This window comes from Choloepus didactylus, chromosome 9, assembly GCF_015220235.1.
Source record: "Choloepus didactylus isolate mChoDid1 chromosome 9, mChoDid1.pri, whole genome shotgun sequence".
NCBI classification, from domain to species: domain Eukaryota; kingdom Metazoa; phylum Chordata; class Mammalia; order Pilosa; family Megalonychidae; genus Choloepus; species Choloepus didactylus.
Window position 1 is genome coordinate 59,357,382 of NC_051315.1, and position 15,407 is coordinate 59,372,788.

General features: G+C 41.9%; 2 protein-coding genes across 4 annotated transcripts in view; both read left to right on the forward strand.

The window, feature by feature from the left end:
* The first annotated feature begins 586 nt into the window (after window positions 1-586).
* Window positions 587-15,407, forward strand: part of LOC119544302 (myosin-IIIb-like) — a 256,724-nt gene continuing 241,903 nt past the window's right edge. For all 3 annotated transcript variants that reach the window (XM_037849676.1, XM_037849678.1, XM_037849677.1), the window contains exons 1-2: window positions 587-659; window positions 1,669-1,819. The gene's annotated coding sequence lies outside the window, so the exon portion shown is untranslated. The remainder of the gene's footprint in view (window positions 660-1,668; window positions 1,820-15,407) is intronic.
* LOC119544303 (V-type proton ATPase subunit D) lies at window positions 3,190-4,073 on the forward strand. Its single transcript, XM_037849679.1, has one exon. It carries the CDS (start codon window positions 3,258-3,260, stop codon window positions 3,999-4,001), a length of 744 nt encoding a protein of 247 aa, XP_037705607.1. The 5' UTR covers window positions 3,190-3,257; the 3' UTR covers window positions 4,002-4,073.

Below are 15,407 nucleotides of genomic sequence, written 5' to 3' on the forward strand. Positions count from 1 at the left end.
TAGTTGAGTTTTCATGTTCACAACAGTAAACTGTTTTGAAAATAAAAAGGAAATTTCCTAGGAATGGGCACTAATATGACAGGGAGGAACAGGGACTTCTTAGAATTGACTTGCATGTCAAGGAAGATGCAGAAATCAGGGAGACAGTCTCCAGAAGGGGCATGTTCCCTGAGAGCAAGCATCCCCTTGGACTTTTTGGAATCCACACCTTGGTTTTTCCCACTCCAAAACTACTAGTTGGCAATGGAGGCTCTGGCCACCGGCAGTTGAGCATGAACATTCCCTCTCAAAGACTCCTTATGAATACAACTTGGCTTTCCCCTTTAGTCTTTAGTGTTTCTTTTATTCACACAGGCCTTGCACTTACCATCTGCTTCAAGTTCTGGTGAATTATTAATTACTCATCTCTTCTAGCCCTTTTCCTTGGGAGCAGGACTTTGCCAGTTCAATGGCGTCTTGAGTCAGGTGAGCAATGGCAGGTAAGGGAGCTGCATGAGGGAGAAGCCATGCGTGGACCCTGGTGTCCAGGCAGCCTCAGGGGGCTGGCGGCAGGCCAAGGGCATCAGGTGTCAGGTGGCCATCATGATTCTGCTTTTTTGCTTGTTTGTTGCAGCAGTATCAGAGGGAAGCAGTGACGGCACGGAAGGAAACAAAACAGGGTAAGAGAAAGAATCACCAAAGCTCGATTCTTCCACCTTGGAGAACCAGAACGGAGGCTTGTGTGAGACGCAGGGGCTGGGCTTGCTCTTTCTGTTGTGCGTTATTTGTTTTCACCTTGAAGCAGAATTTTTCTTAGCTCTTCTGCTAATCATGTGACCATGATGATTATGTACAAGTAGTCGGGATGATGTTCCTCAGGAGGAGGCAAAAAGAGGTGAGACAATCATGACTGTGATCATGTTCCCAAGCAGCTGCTCCTTGGCCGCCAGAGGAACTGAATGCTTTTGCTTTTTTATCTCTTTCTCCTCTGCCTCACCCAGTCCTTGAAGGTCTTTCCCAGTAAAAGCCTGACCCTGAGTCACCTTTTGAGAGGTTTGCTGATTGCTCATGGTTATGTAAAATTATCGAAGAGATTTAAGTAAATTTGATTTAAAATTTGATTGAAAAAATTCTATATGTCCCCCCATACACATTTTTTTGTTTAATGTGTCCTTGTCTGATCAGATTCTGAAGCATTCCATCACTGTCAGAAAAAAAGCGTTAAGCAAAGACTGAATTTTAGTGCAATTGTGTGTGCATAGTAAACGTTAACTTTTTGCCTGCTAATCTGCTAATCAGATTCTTGCTGTGTTCTTTTCATGAGTCCTTCCTCCTCTCCCTTTGGGGAGTAATGTGGTCCCGGTTCCCTTCCCCTTTGCTGTGTGAATGGTCCTGTCCTGTTGGAGAGAACAGCCTAGTCCCAGAGGGAGCCACAGCGCTGTTGGAGGCTGGAGGCAAATCTTTGCTGGGTGGGATCAGAGCCACTGAATTTAGGCCGCTGGTTCAGAAGAGGAGCTCTTGCTCTTTCTCAAGGCTTAGATGAAATAATCTACAATGGGTTTGTCCCTATAGGCCAAAAATTGAGTGTGGCAATCAGTCCTATGGCATTTTTTGCCAAGCTTCAGAATACAGAGTACAGGGTGGGAAGTAAAAGGAATGGGGTCTTCTTTCCTTTTCTGCCCATAATAGGCTGAGCCCCCTCCCTTCTCCATCTGCCAAGGCTGCCCTTCCTGCAGGCAGAGGGACAGCGGATGGCGGGCCACGTCATGACTATGAGGGCCATGATGACGACTATGAAATTATAAGGTTTCCTATCGTTCTTCCAGCAGTTGTAGCAAAGGTACCAGACTAATGCAAAGTGTTAATAATAGAGGTGGGAAGGGGAGGGGGATATGGGAACTCTGTATCTTCTGCCTGATTATTTGGTAAACTTACAGATTCTCTAGTAAAAAATTTATTTAAAAATTACAAGGTTTAGGATTGTGGCAAAAGAGCAGAAAAGCGTGTAGCTTTCCTTAACCTCGTTATACTCACTGCTCTTGAACTAATTTATGTTCAGATGGCTGTGAAGCTGGGCTGGGGAGTGGGCAGTTTGTCTTCAGATGAGGAGATGAGGGAAACCAGAGAATGGATAATCAGGAAACTTTTAAAGAAAATTGCTTGCTGTTCCAGGTGTAATGTTTCAAGGCTTACTCAGCCCACTGATAGACACTGTTAGCCTTGCTTGTGTGTGTGTGTGTGTGTGTGTGTGTGTGTGTGTGTATGTGTGTGTGTGTGTGTGTGTTACATTATGATTTTTTGATGATTACAGAGCATGGCATATAATCACAGACGCTTTAAGAGCTAAGCGTGTTCACCTTCTGTAATGCTTAACAGAAAAGTGAGTAGTCGGATGATCTCCCTCATGACAAGGCAAAAATGAAGTTGCGATGAGCACATTTTCTTGAGAGGCAATGGCCTCTGTGACAGCAGGAGACGTGCTGGCTCCTACTGCGGCCGATGCGTCACCTGGAACGGTCAGTCTGGGTGCCAGGAGTGGCTGTTCCCAAGCAGATGCTCCTTCCTAGGCAGAGGAACCTAATGTTTTTCTTGTCCTTTGCCTCTTAAACTATCCCTAAAGGTCGTTCCCAGTGAAAGCCTGACACGGTAAGTCACCTTTTGAGCAGTTTGCTGGTTGCTCAGTGGCTGTTACCAAATGCTTTGCTACTTGGGGGTGCTGGGCTCTCAGGAGGAAAAATAAAGAATGCTTTCTGGTAGGATATTAGAGCAGGCAGGGCACCCACTTGGTGTGAATCATCAAAGACTTTGCTCTCCCTTTCTAACCAGGATTAAAACTAAGTCATTGTCCATCTGACAGCAGGATGCCCCCAGAAAGAATGAGAAGTGAATTCAGTCACCTGGCAGTTATGCCTGGCAAGAGAATTGAGATACTATCTTAGGTGTTTAGGTACAATGCATGGCTTGGTTGAGTTTTTTTGGTCAAAAAGCATTTACTCTAGTACATTTGAAACACCCCAATCTGCTTTCCTACAATGATGACCTCAGATAGGCAAAATATTTTGCCAGATTGTGAATAGGCATTTTCTTTGTCTTTTGCCAAAACACTTTTAATGTCAAAATGGGAGGTGATTTGACAATTTAACCCAGGATCCAGGTGTAAACATAAAAAAAAGCAAAAGTTAAAATATTAAAAAGTGGTGTTGAGTGGCGTGGGGGTACTGGAATTATTGCAACCACGATTGCCCGGCCGAGACCGGAGCTGAACAGTCATCGTCAGAATGTCGGGCAAAGACCGAATTGAGATCTTTCCCTCGCGAATGGCACAGACCATCATGAAGGCTCGATTAAAAGGAGCACAGACAGGTCGAAACCTCCTGAAGAAAAAATCTGATGCCTTGACTCTTCGATTTCGACAGATCCTAAAGAAGATAATAGAGACTAAAATGTTGATGGGCGAAGTGATGAGAGAAGCTGCCTTTTCACTTGCTGAGGCCAAGTTCACAGCTGGGGACTTCAGCACCACAGTTATCCAAAATGTGAATAAAGCCCAAGTGAAGATTCGTGCAAAGAAAGATAATGTAGCAGGAGTTACGTTGCCAGTGTTTGAACATTACCATGAAGGAACTGACAGTTATGAACTGACTGGTTTAGCCAGAGGTGGGGAACAGCTGGCTAAGTTAAAAAGAAATTATGCCAAAGCAGTGGAACTACTGGTGGAACTGGCTTCGCTGCAGACTTCCTTTGTTACTTTGGATGAAGCTATTAAGATAACCAACAGGCGTGTAAATGCCATTGAACATGTCATCATTCCTCGGATTGAACGTACCCTTGCTTATATCATCACAGAGCTGGATGAGAGAGAGCGAGAAGAGTTCTATAGGTTAAAGAAAATACAGGAGAAGAAAAAGATTCTCAAGGAAAAATCTGAGAAGGACTTGGAACAGCGGAGAGCAGCTGGGGAGGTGATGGAGCCAGCTAATCTTCTGGCTGAAGAGAAGGATGAGGATCTTCTTTTTGAATAGTCCTTCCTGCTCGGGTCCTTTCAGAAGCCCTAATACTGGCTCCATTTTAATTCACGGTGTATAAGTGTGGTATGTGTGGCTATGTATTTTTTGGCTTAAGAGTTTCACTAGTGGTAAAATTTTCCTGGGCATCAGTTTATTGGATTACTTTTGCAGAATCACATTTCAGTAAACATTTATCACAGATACAAGATTTGTAGAACCTGCCCAGGAACTCATAGAATTTGCTAAGCAGTAGTGTCACCCTGCTCCATTTACATCCGTGTTACAGTTGGTCTGCTTAACAAGCATATTAAGAAATAATCCTTAGGAAACCTCAGTGGTCTCAGGCCAGCAACTGCATAGGTACCCTTTGTAGCTACTCACTTGCAAACCTTGATGCTGTTGGCTGATTTGTGGCAGTCATCTGTTTTTACCGTGGTACTTCTCTCCTCAAGCTTTATGAATACCTTCACTTATTTTTCCTTGCATGACAGGTCTCTATCCTCATCTGTCATGAGAATTCTGCCAATTTAATGGGACTGTGGTATAAACAGTAAAATGATGGATTTAAAAATAAGCAGTTCTTATTAGTTATTAATTTACTACTAAGAATAATAGTCTTGTTCTTATGCTCAGATCAGCACATCGTGCTGTCATCCAGTTTTCTCAGCAGAAATGTAGGAAATTGTGGGTAACCTCTTTTTTTTCTATGAGTTTTACTAGTAGGCTTACTCTGAAATGATTTATTGCATTTTAGGGTACTAATATGGTTCCCAATGAGTTAAGGGAGTCATAATACTTATTTCTTTCCCAATCTATGAAAAATACTAATTCCAATTTTGGAGTGTATGACAAGGTAGCTTTTTATTGTTTTACAAGCAGTAGAAATGTGCTTTCTTTCACAGATGAAAAGTCATTTGTGCGGCCACATGAAGAGGTTACTTTGAGCTTTTTATTACTGTTTGATTTGACATGAGCCGTCCGTGATTACTCAGGCTTTCTTGCAGCCAGTTCCAGGCGTTTTTGACATTATGGGTGATAGGACAGGTTTTTAGTTAGTGAAATTGTGACACCAGCCTTATTAGTATCATAATCAATTGATACCATAGACTTTTTAAAGCATTAAATGATTTACATTTAACACCTGTACAAAATAATGAAGCTTAGTTTTTTATTTAAATGCAATTCCACTGAGATACATTCACACACCATACAATCATCCAAAAAGTGCACAATCAACTCTCCGCAGCACCACCACATAGCTGTGCACCCATCACCAGTCAACCTATCGAACAGCCTCATCACTCCAAACAATAAAGCTAAAAATAAGACCCAAAATAAAAATAAAGAACACCCAAAACATCCCACACTCCTTCCCCACCCCCACCTCCACTCTTCATCCATGCCCCCATCCCCCCTTTCTCTACTTATCTAGCCACACACCGGACAAAGGGAGTGTGAGCCGCAGGGTCCCCACAACCACACAGCCACACCACACAAGCTACATAGTCATACAATCATCCCCAAGAATCAAGGCCATGAGATCGCAGTTCAGTAGCTCTAGGTATTTCCTTCTAGCTATTCTAATACACTAAAAAATAAAAAGGGGGATGTATATAATGCATAAGAATGACCTCCAGAATGACCTCTTTTTCTTTTGGTCTTCATTTTGTTGAGATACGTTCACATACCAGTCATACAAATCGTATTCGATTGTTCACCGTACCATTGCAGAGTTGTGCATTCGTCGCCTGGGTCGGTCCCTGACGTCTTCATTGGCACACGCACGGAGGTAGCGATAGTGATGGTTGGGATGAAGAAGAGTAGTTGAGGTGGGGGAGAACGCTGGGCACCTTTGTCTGTTTGTTTGTTTGTTTCCTTCCTCTGTTTTTCTGCTCGTCCATCCATGGACTGGACGGAGTGGAGTGTGGTCCTTGTGGCTTTCCCGGTCCCGCTGTCACCCCTCATAGGCTACATTTTTATACAGTTGTCTTCGAGATTCGTGGGTTCTGGGTTGTAGTTTGATGGTTTCGGGTGTCTATCACCAGCTGCCCCAGTTCTTTGGAGCCTAGAAAGGGTTGTCTGGATTGTGCGTGGGGGTGCCCACCGGAGTGACCTCTTGGCTCCTTTGGGGTCTCTCTGCCACTGAGGCTTGTTTCATTTCCTTTCACGTCCCCCTTTTGGTCAAGGTGTTCTCCGTCCCACGATGCTGGGTCTGCGTTCCTCCCTGGGAGTCGTGTTCCGCGTTGCCGGGGGGATTCGCTCCCCTGGGTGTCTGGTCCCACGTGGTGGGGAGGACAGTGATTTCACCTTTCGGGTTGGCTTGGCTGGAGAGGGGGGGCCGCATCTGAGCGGCGGGGGGGGCATTTGGGAGGAGGCTCTTGTGCGCGGTTATATGGGGGCCTGGCCTCTCCTTTGCAGCGGCGGTCTTCCCAGGGGTAGATCCTGTGGTGGGGGGCTCGGCCCATCGAGCCGGCAGTCCCCTGTGTCTGTGGTCATGTTGGCGGCCATTGAGGTGGGGTGGGCCAGTGCCCCTGCGTTCTCCACGGGCTCCTCAAGGGGGCTCTACATTTTTTTTTCCTTTTTTTTTTTAAAATCAACTGTATGAAAAATAAAATAATAATAAAAAAAATACAATGGGGGAGCATTTCGGGGAGACCGTGGCGGGGGGGTGGGAAGAAGACAACTAACCTAACTGCTTTGCTTCCGGCATGTTCCTGCTCTGCCCCAAGAAGGTTGCCTAATATAGCAACGTTCTGTGAGCCTGTTCCTGCTGTATGCATCAGAAATTGACGGACCGTGGTCGTTCCTGGGCATTCCCAGAACATTGAATAGCTTATCTGTTCTTGGAAAAAAAAAAAAAAAAAAAAAAAAAGTGGTGTTAAAAATTTGTGATAGAGATTATCACTATTTTCCCAATCCTCTATACAACGTAAACCCTCAATTCCTTAAACACAACTTCCCCCACCCCACCCTCTTTTAAACCAGTTGTCAGGATTATCATTGGTCTGTTTGTTCATACAGTGTGTTTGTTCATACAGTGTGCTTGGAAAGAGAAGTAGGAGGAAGGCTTTAGGCTCGTTAATTGGCTGGCCCTGGACCCTGAGACGGGTCCATCTTCCCTGTGAGGAAGGTAAACCTAAACTGGCTTAAAGGATGCTCTGCACTTGTGGTCCCTTTCTTTCGTCTCGCCCCTCTCTCTGCCAATGCCTCTCTGCCTCTCTCTGTCTGTCTCTGTTTCTTCCTGTCTCCATCTCCCTCCTGCTCTTCTTTGTTCAGTCTTGTACCTTCTCTATCAGTAAACTTTACAAAATGGTATGTAAAATTGCATACACACACACACACACATTAAAAAAGGTGGAAATATATGCCACCCACATGTTACGACAGTATCTCCATGTAAGAATGCAACACATGATTTTACTTTTTTCCTTCATGCATGAGAATATTTTTCAATTTTTAAAGTATGTTTATCTTTCATAATCAGAATTTTTTAATAAAAAGGAGTGGTAGGGTACTAAGAAATAGTCTCATATAAGTTGGAGGTAGAAGGCAACTTTCCTTGAAATGTGAAAAAGTAGAAAAAGTTTGCACAGGAACCTCACCCCCTTGACTGTAATATCCATTGGGAGGAGTTCTGGGTTTTTTCCACTGCGGTGACCCCAGGCCTGGCACAGAGACTGGCACAGAGTGGGCTTCGATGCTTTTTTTGTCGAATGAATGATTCCATGGAGGATCTGTGGTGAAAAGCACAAAAGTGAAAAGATTTTGAAGGAGGCAACTCTTCAGTTTTCAAATGATGCTATCCAAGATTCAGTCTATTAGACATTAAGTAAAAAGAATAATGGATTAGAACTACAATGTTCCAACGGACTATACCTCGGGCAAGATCTAATAAAACTCTCATTTTAAGCCCTGGTAATCTTTTATTAGAGAGACTATTATAAACAGGGGTCCAGAGGTGGCTGTCTTTATGGAAAAATAAACCTGGGATTTATTTTTTTTAACCAAAAAACTCCTTTGTCAGAATCCTGAATACTGCAATTTGGCCACTTACTCAAAATGCCCATGACAACAATGGTGGGATGGGGGGGGGGGGGCTCATTCCTCTCTGCATTTAACAGGCCTATTTCTTTCAAGGAGAAACATTAATAGACTTGTCTGGCACCCAAACCTGCACATGGAGGGAGGATCCTGACCTTACAGCGTCCCCATTCCACATAATCTGGGTGCTCAGTGAGCCGGTGCAGACAGCCCAGGACACGCGGCGTCCGCCTGCTCATTAACGTGCCCTTGTGGGCAGCTTCCAAACTCCTTGGGAACAACTGGCTACAAGACTGTGGTCTGAAGACTACAAGGCATAGTGAGTTAGTACAACACTAAGCGGCTTCAAAGAGGCCCTTTACCCTGGCTGTAGCTTTGAGGGAGAATTTAAATCTCTGCTAAAAGGATCTTTTCAGGAATTCCAACTCTACAGCAGAGCACTCTGGGACTTTAATGGTGGAGAAGTCATGTCCATATTCTTTATCCCTAAATCACTCATCTAGACAGTATGTCTCCTTAGGACTCTATTCTTTTACTCTGATTCTTTATAGAATATTTTGTGCTGAGAGAGTGTCTTAGGAAAAAAAGAGAAGCAGTCGGTGATATCTAACAGTTTAATTGGTGATGCCTATTTAAGTATTTGAGATGGAGACAATTTCTGCTTTACCTGACAGCAAGAAAAATTTTGTGTAGGTATAATATTTATCTTGGTCCAGTAAAAAGACCTTGGATTTTTTTAAATAGTGAGGGCAAAGAAATATATTCTAATGTCAAAATATTAACAATAATAATAATAATAATAATAATAATAATAATGGGATTTCTCAAGAGCACTTATGCTCAGCATCACCTAAAATGCATTTTCTTTTATGCAGGCAATCTGTGTAACACTGAAAGCCTATAAGTTATTGGGTCTAAGATCTCATTAACATTCATGGAGATGTGACTGCTTGCAAATGGTCCTTCCCCTAACGATGAATGGCTGCCTGGTATGGATGTGTGTCACCCCATATGTCCCTGCCACTATCCTCACATGCCATGTGTACTCCCAGAAATAGAGACAGAATTTCCTGTCCTTTGAAAGACTTTGCGGCCACTCCTGGCCAGCTGTGAACTGTGAAAATACATTTACTTATCTTCCCTTCCTCCCACACACTCCCTGCTTCTCCTCATTCAAATACAAATTTGCTAAAATAGTTAAAGAGTAAGCAACTAAGTAAAAACAGTACTGCTTCCTGTGCAGAAATTATATGCTTGTTTTGATGGGGACCATTTATTTATTAGATGGTTTGCTGCACATTATATTATCTTTGCAGTCTGCTTATACACCTTGATTGGATACTGAGAGGAAAAGATTCTTTAATGCAATTTTATGCTTAATTTATAGACTTGATGCCTATGTTTTTTAATAATTATTTCTGCTAGCTTTTAGAATGCAATACTTTATTAGTTTTCTTTGTTTTATAGCTATGGTATTTGATGGGCAGGCAGGTTTTAAATAAATTAATTAAGTAGACATGGTTCATGCACAGGAAAAAAAAAAAAACAATCAAAGGAATTAAACTATTTGGGGGAATAACTATAAACAGTCCCCTACTTTAAACAAAGATCTGCCTATAGCACAGAGCTTTGGAGATGTGAACAGACTATTGCTTCTTGAAATAAAGGGAACCTCCCTTCCTACACTGTTTTTGCCTCAGATACAGGAAAACTTGCAACCAACATGTGCATTTGAGGTGAAAAAATAATAAAATAATATGGAAAACTGAAGGCCTGTGGGTTCTAGTATTGGCTCCTCCTAAGTGGTTATATGTAGTGGGGCAAGTTATTCCATTTCTCCGAGCCTCAATTTCCACATCTCTAAAAGTGTCGCTCATTTTGTCTATTTCTCCTGTCTGTATAGGGCTTTTGTAAGGGAGAAATGACATAATGGATATAAAACTGTTTTTAAACTGTAACTTGGGGGGCAAACCTATGGCAAAGGCCACATGCTGGCTGCTCATTGGCCAAATACTGCATATGAATTTTATTTGGCCAACACTGTATTTAAAAAATACATAGAGAGCCAACATTTGAAAATAAAAGTTTTACATAAAATCTTGAATTTCGGACTTCTTTTGAAAAACTAGACAATATGGCAACCTTGGCCCTATTTCTGTGTGGCAACAATTGACCTGAGTTGCATTGCAGCTGTCATTTTAATTCCCCAGTTTTCCATTCTTTCCTGGCAACTCTGACAATGAGAGTGATCTGTTTTGCTGTTTATATGACCTGCCTGAGTTCATGATACTTGAGTAAGATATTAGACTAGCTGTTGTAATTTTATGGTAAAAACCATTGCATTTGGAGGGCAGATATCAGAACTAAAGACCCAGCTCTGGCATTTTGCAGCTGGGACAACTTGGTCAAGTCACTTTACCTTTTTGAGCCTTTTCCTCAAATGTAAAATAGAAAATATAGTAACTATCTCATGAAGTTTTGGAAAGATTTTACATGAGATAATGACTTCAATTTATGAATAAGAACAAGTAATACATATATGTTTGTATTAGTAGGTGATGCTCTGTGTAACAAACAAACTCAGTGACATTCAGCAATAAACATTTATTTTTGCTTATTAGTTTATAGGTTAAGCGGTGGCTCTGCTGATCTTGGCTGGACTCTCTCATGTCTGGGGCCTTGGCTGGGACAACTGTGCCAGCTTGGCTCTGTTCCACACGTCTCATCCTCCAGTAGGCTAGTCTGGGCTTGTCATGCCAGAGTCAGAGGACCAGAGAGAAAAAGCAAAAATGTACAAGCACTTTTTCAAGCCTGTGCTTGTGTTATATTTGCTAATACCCATTGACCACGGTAAGTCACATGGCTGAATCCAGAGTGAAACATTGGAATAGAAAACACTGCCCACAATGGCAGCACTACAAAGTTAAAAAGAAAAGACCTCCAGGGAAGAGTGAAGATTTCGGGCCATTTTTGCCATCCATCTACCCCAGTAGGTATGCTACACTGCTGAAACATACTCCAGCACATACAATGGCTTAAATACAGTAGAAGTCTACTTCCCATTCATTGAACAGTACAAGTCCTAGTTGGTGAGTGACTCTCCTCACACAGTGATTTGGGACCCAGGCTCCTTCCATCTTGAAGCTCCATCATCACCTAGGGCCTTCACCATTGCCTACATTAGAGACAAACCAGATAATAAGTACGATAGGCTTTGGGGGCTGTACAGTCTCTCTTGCAACTACTCAGTGCTGTCCTTGTAGCATTAAAGCAGCCATAGACAATATATAAGTGAGTGGGCATGGCTGTGTTCCAATAACATTTTATTTACAAAAACAGGCAGCAGGCCAGATTCAGCCCAGGGGCCACAGTTTCCTGCCCTAGAATCACAGGTCTGGAAAGTATTGGGTTAACTTGCCCATGGGATAAAGGGACTCTCAGCTTTCCAGCCTGCTCTATCTTTTTCTTCGCTACTTGATGCCAAACCACCAAACCAATTCTCAAATCATGGGTGTATACATGTTTTTAAAACAGCAGCTCTGTACTTCAAGAAACTAATTTCTGTGTGAGTTAGTGTAGCTTAACTGCTGAAAAAAAAACCCCAAGATGTATAATAAACATAACAGAAGTTTATGTGTGTAACAGTTAAGGCCAGTGTTTTTGGTCGGTGGGTGGCTTTCCTCCATGTGGAGATTCAGGGACCTACATCCCTTCCTTCTTGGAGCCTTGCCTTCTCATTTTTATCTTTATCCAGTGGATAGAAGGAAAAAGAGGGCATGGAGGAAACGTATCTACTTCTTAAAAGCTTTGGTCAGAGATGGCATACGTTACTCCTGCTCACTTTCCGTTGGTAAGAATGTAGTCACACAGCTGCACAAAACTGCAGTGGAGGCTGGGAAATCAATCTAACCCTGAACACACCAATAATCACATTACTATGAAAAGAAAGACAGGCTTTGGATGGAGAGTTGGTGTTCTCTTAACTCTTGCTGAATGACTCTCAGACGACAAACATGCCAGTGCTTAACACAGTCCCAGGTATAGAATGAGTATTTGGTAAATATTGTTAAGAAAGTGGGGGAGGGAGGGAGGGAGGGAGAGGAGGAAGAAGGAAGGAATACCCTATCCATGTGTATGCCTGCTCAATTACAGACAGACAGGGCTGCCTATGAATGATCACAAGTTGCCATCTTGACATCAGTGGCTCAACCTTTTGAGTATAAGTAATTATTTGTAGTCCCTTGGATTCTATAGATGGCGTGCTTCAACCATATACATGTCCTCTTTGACTTTTATAGACCCAGGAAGGAGAGAATTAAACATTGTTCATTTTCCTTAAGTAATTAACTCATTCATCTTGTCACTTAAGTATAAGTCAGTAGGAAGGAAGGAGGAAGAAACAAAACAATGTAAGAGCAACTGGAACACAAACTCCCTAAGCCTTTAGAGTCAGAGTCATCAGAGCCATCTCAAAGAATAGTGAGAAAGTGTGCCTACTCACCTCTCCCCACCTTTAAAGTCTATCTAATGGACCTTATTAAGGTCACCTTCATCACAGGACTTTAAAGTAATTTCAAATGGCACCTCCAGGTGCTGCCCAGGTCTGGCCGAGGAGGAGGCCTCTGAGCAGTTATCTCTCCATCTGCACAGATAGTACTTCTCTGCTCAGTCACCTCTGGCTATACTGGTTTGGTGACTGTGTGGGGCTATTCCACACCGGAATCTCAAGAAAGCCTGGCACCTTCACCACTGAGGAGAGTGCTCAGCTCCCTGTGACAAAGGGAGAGATCCTTGGCACAGAGCTGACCATGGTTGATGCACGGGAGGGAAGGCTGCAAATCATGGCTCCCACCCTACCTCACTCAGAAGGCAAAGGAGAAGGGATGAGGAAAGAGGTCTGTGATGGAACACAAAGTGATAGGAACGGGCTGGTGTCTGCTTTGGACCCCTGAGGAGCCGTATCTACCAAACTGAGGGTTTGAACTACTGTCTTAGCCTGACTGTTTCTCATGGAGTTGACTTCCAGTGGTAGATGTGTGTGTCTGCTAGACACGGTGAGGAATCAACAGTGATGAAAGGTGCCTTGGCTGGGTTTCTCAGCAGGGAACTGGGATCACTTTTTAAAACAGCACCACAGGCCCCGCCTCTAGTCAGGGTGTGGGGGGTCTGGAGAGGACAGGAAAATAAACTTAACCAAAACCCTCCAACAATTTCTGGATTATATCAAATCTAGCCAAAGAAACTTAGAAAGGTATAATCCATCTAGTTACTTCAGAAAAATAATCTAGGAAAGAATTCATTATTTGGCAATTTGGTAGTGTAAGAGAAAAATTATTTTTGAGCATTTTGACACTCTGGCAGCCTGGATTGAGTTGAAGCAATGGGCTGTGGGATCTTTTTTTTTCTTTTTTTAAAAAAATTTTTATTAAAAAAAATAAATTCAAACTTACAGGAACAGTTGCAAAAATAATACAAACCCCATACACAGAACTCCAGCATACCACAACCCCCCTCCACCGATACCCCGATCTACCAACTTTACTATTTTGTCACTTTACCATTTCTTTCTTTCCTTCCCTCCCTCCCTATCATCCATCATCTATTGCTCTGTCTTCTGAACATATGAGAGCAAGTTGCACACATCCGTGAACAAATAATATAATTCACATATACATTTCCTATGAACAAGAATATTCATTTATGTAATCACATTATGTGTAGTTAAGAAGTTCAAGAAATTTAACATTGATATAAAGCTTACATTCTATATTTCATTTTTTTCCTTATGTCCCAATTGTGTCCTTTTGAGCCTTTTCTCCTCTATTCTTAGATCTCATCCAGGATCATCTATGGCATTTAATTGTCATTATCTATTTAGACTGTCTTTTTTTTCAATTGTGGAAACATATATACAGCCTAAATCTTCCCATTCCAACCCCTCCCAAGCATTCCATTTAGTGGGATTAATCACATTTAGAGTGTTCCAATGCCATCACCTTCCTACCATCCATTACTAGAAATTTCCCTTCACCCCAAAGAGAAACCCTACACTCATTTCTTATTAACTCCCCATTTCCCCTTCCCCCACTTCTCAGAATCCATACTCTACTTTTCATCTCTATGATCATATTCTCTGATACTTTCTTTGTGTTTACCATGGGGCTTAAATTCAATGTCTTAAGTCTATAACAATCTTGTTTTCTTTGATACCAGCTTAACTTCAATAGGACACAAACTATGTTCCTATACTCCTCCATTCCCCCGCCTTTATGTAGTTCTTGTCAAAAATTACCTATTTTACATTGAGTCCAAAACCACTGATTTATCATTACATTTTATGTATTTTAGCTCCTGTAGGAAGTAAATAGTGGAGTTACAAATCAAAAATACAGAAGTATTGGTATTTATATTTACCGCGTGATCTTTACTGGAAATCTTTATTTCTTCATGTGCTTTCAGTCAATTGTTTAGTGTCCCTTCCTTTCAGTCTGTACAATTCCCTTTAGCATTTCTTATAGGACTGATCTACTGATGATGAAGTCCCTCAGCTTTTGATTATCTGGGAATGTTTTCATCTCCTCCTCATTTTTAACCTCCAGATGTTTATGAATTTTCTAAGTCTCTGATGGTTATTGACTTCTATTTGTATTCCATTGTGGTCAGAGAATGTGCTTTGAATAATTTCAATTTTTTTAAATTTATTGAGGCTTGTTGTATGTCCCAGCCTATGGTCTATTCTGGAGAAATTTCCATGATCACTAGAGAAGAATATGTATCCTGGTGATTTGGGATGTAATGTTCTATATATGTCTGTTAAATTTCTCCACATCTCTCGCTCCTTTCTTTGTTTCTCTGTCGGTAGGGCTCCCTTTAGTATGTGAAGTAGGGCAGGTCTTTTATTAGCAAAATCTCTCAGCATTTGTTTGTCTGTGAAAAATTTAAGCTCTCCCTCAAATTTGAAGGAGAGTTTTGCTGGATAAAGTATTTTGGGTTGGAAATTTTTCTCTCTCAGAATTTTAAATATGTCATGCCACTGCCTTCTCGCCTCCATGGTGGCTGCTGAGTAGTCACTACTTAGTCTTATGTTGTTTCCCTTGTATGTGGTGAATTTCTTTTCTCTTGCTGCTTTCAGAATTTGCTCCTCTTCAGTATTTGAGAGTCTGATCAGAATATGTCTTGGAGTGGGTTTATTTGGATTTATTCTATTTGGAGTTCGCTGGGCATTTATGATTTGTGTATTTATATTGTGTAGAAGGTTTGGGAAGTTTTCCCCAACAATTTCTTTGAATACTCTTTCTAGACCTTTACCCTTCTCTTCCCCTTCTGGGACACCAATGAGTCTTATATTTGGACGTTTTATTTTATCTATCATATTCCTGA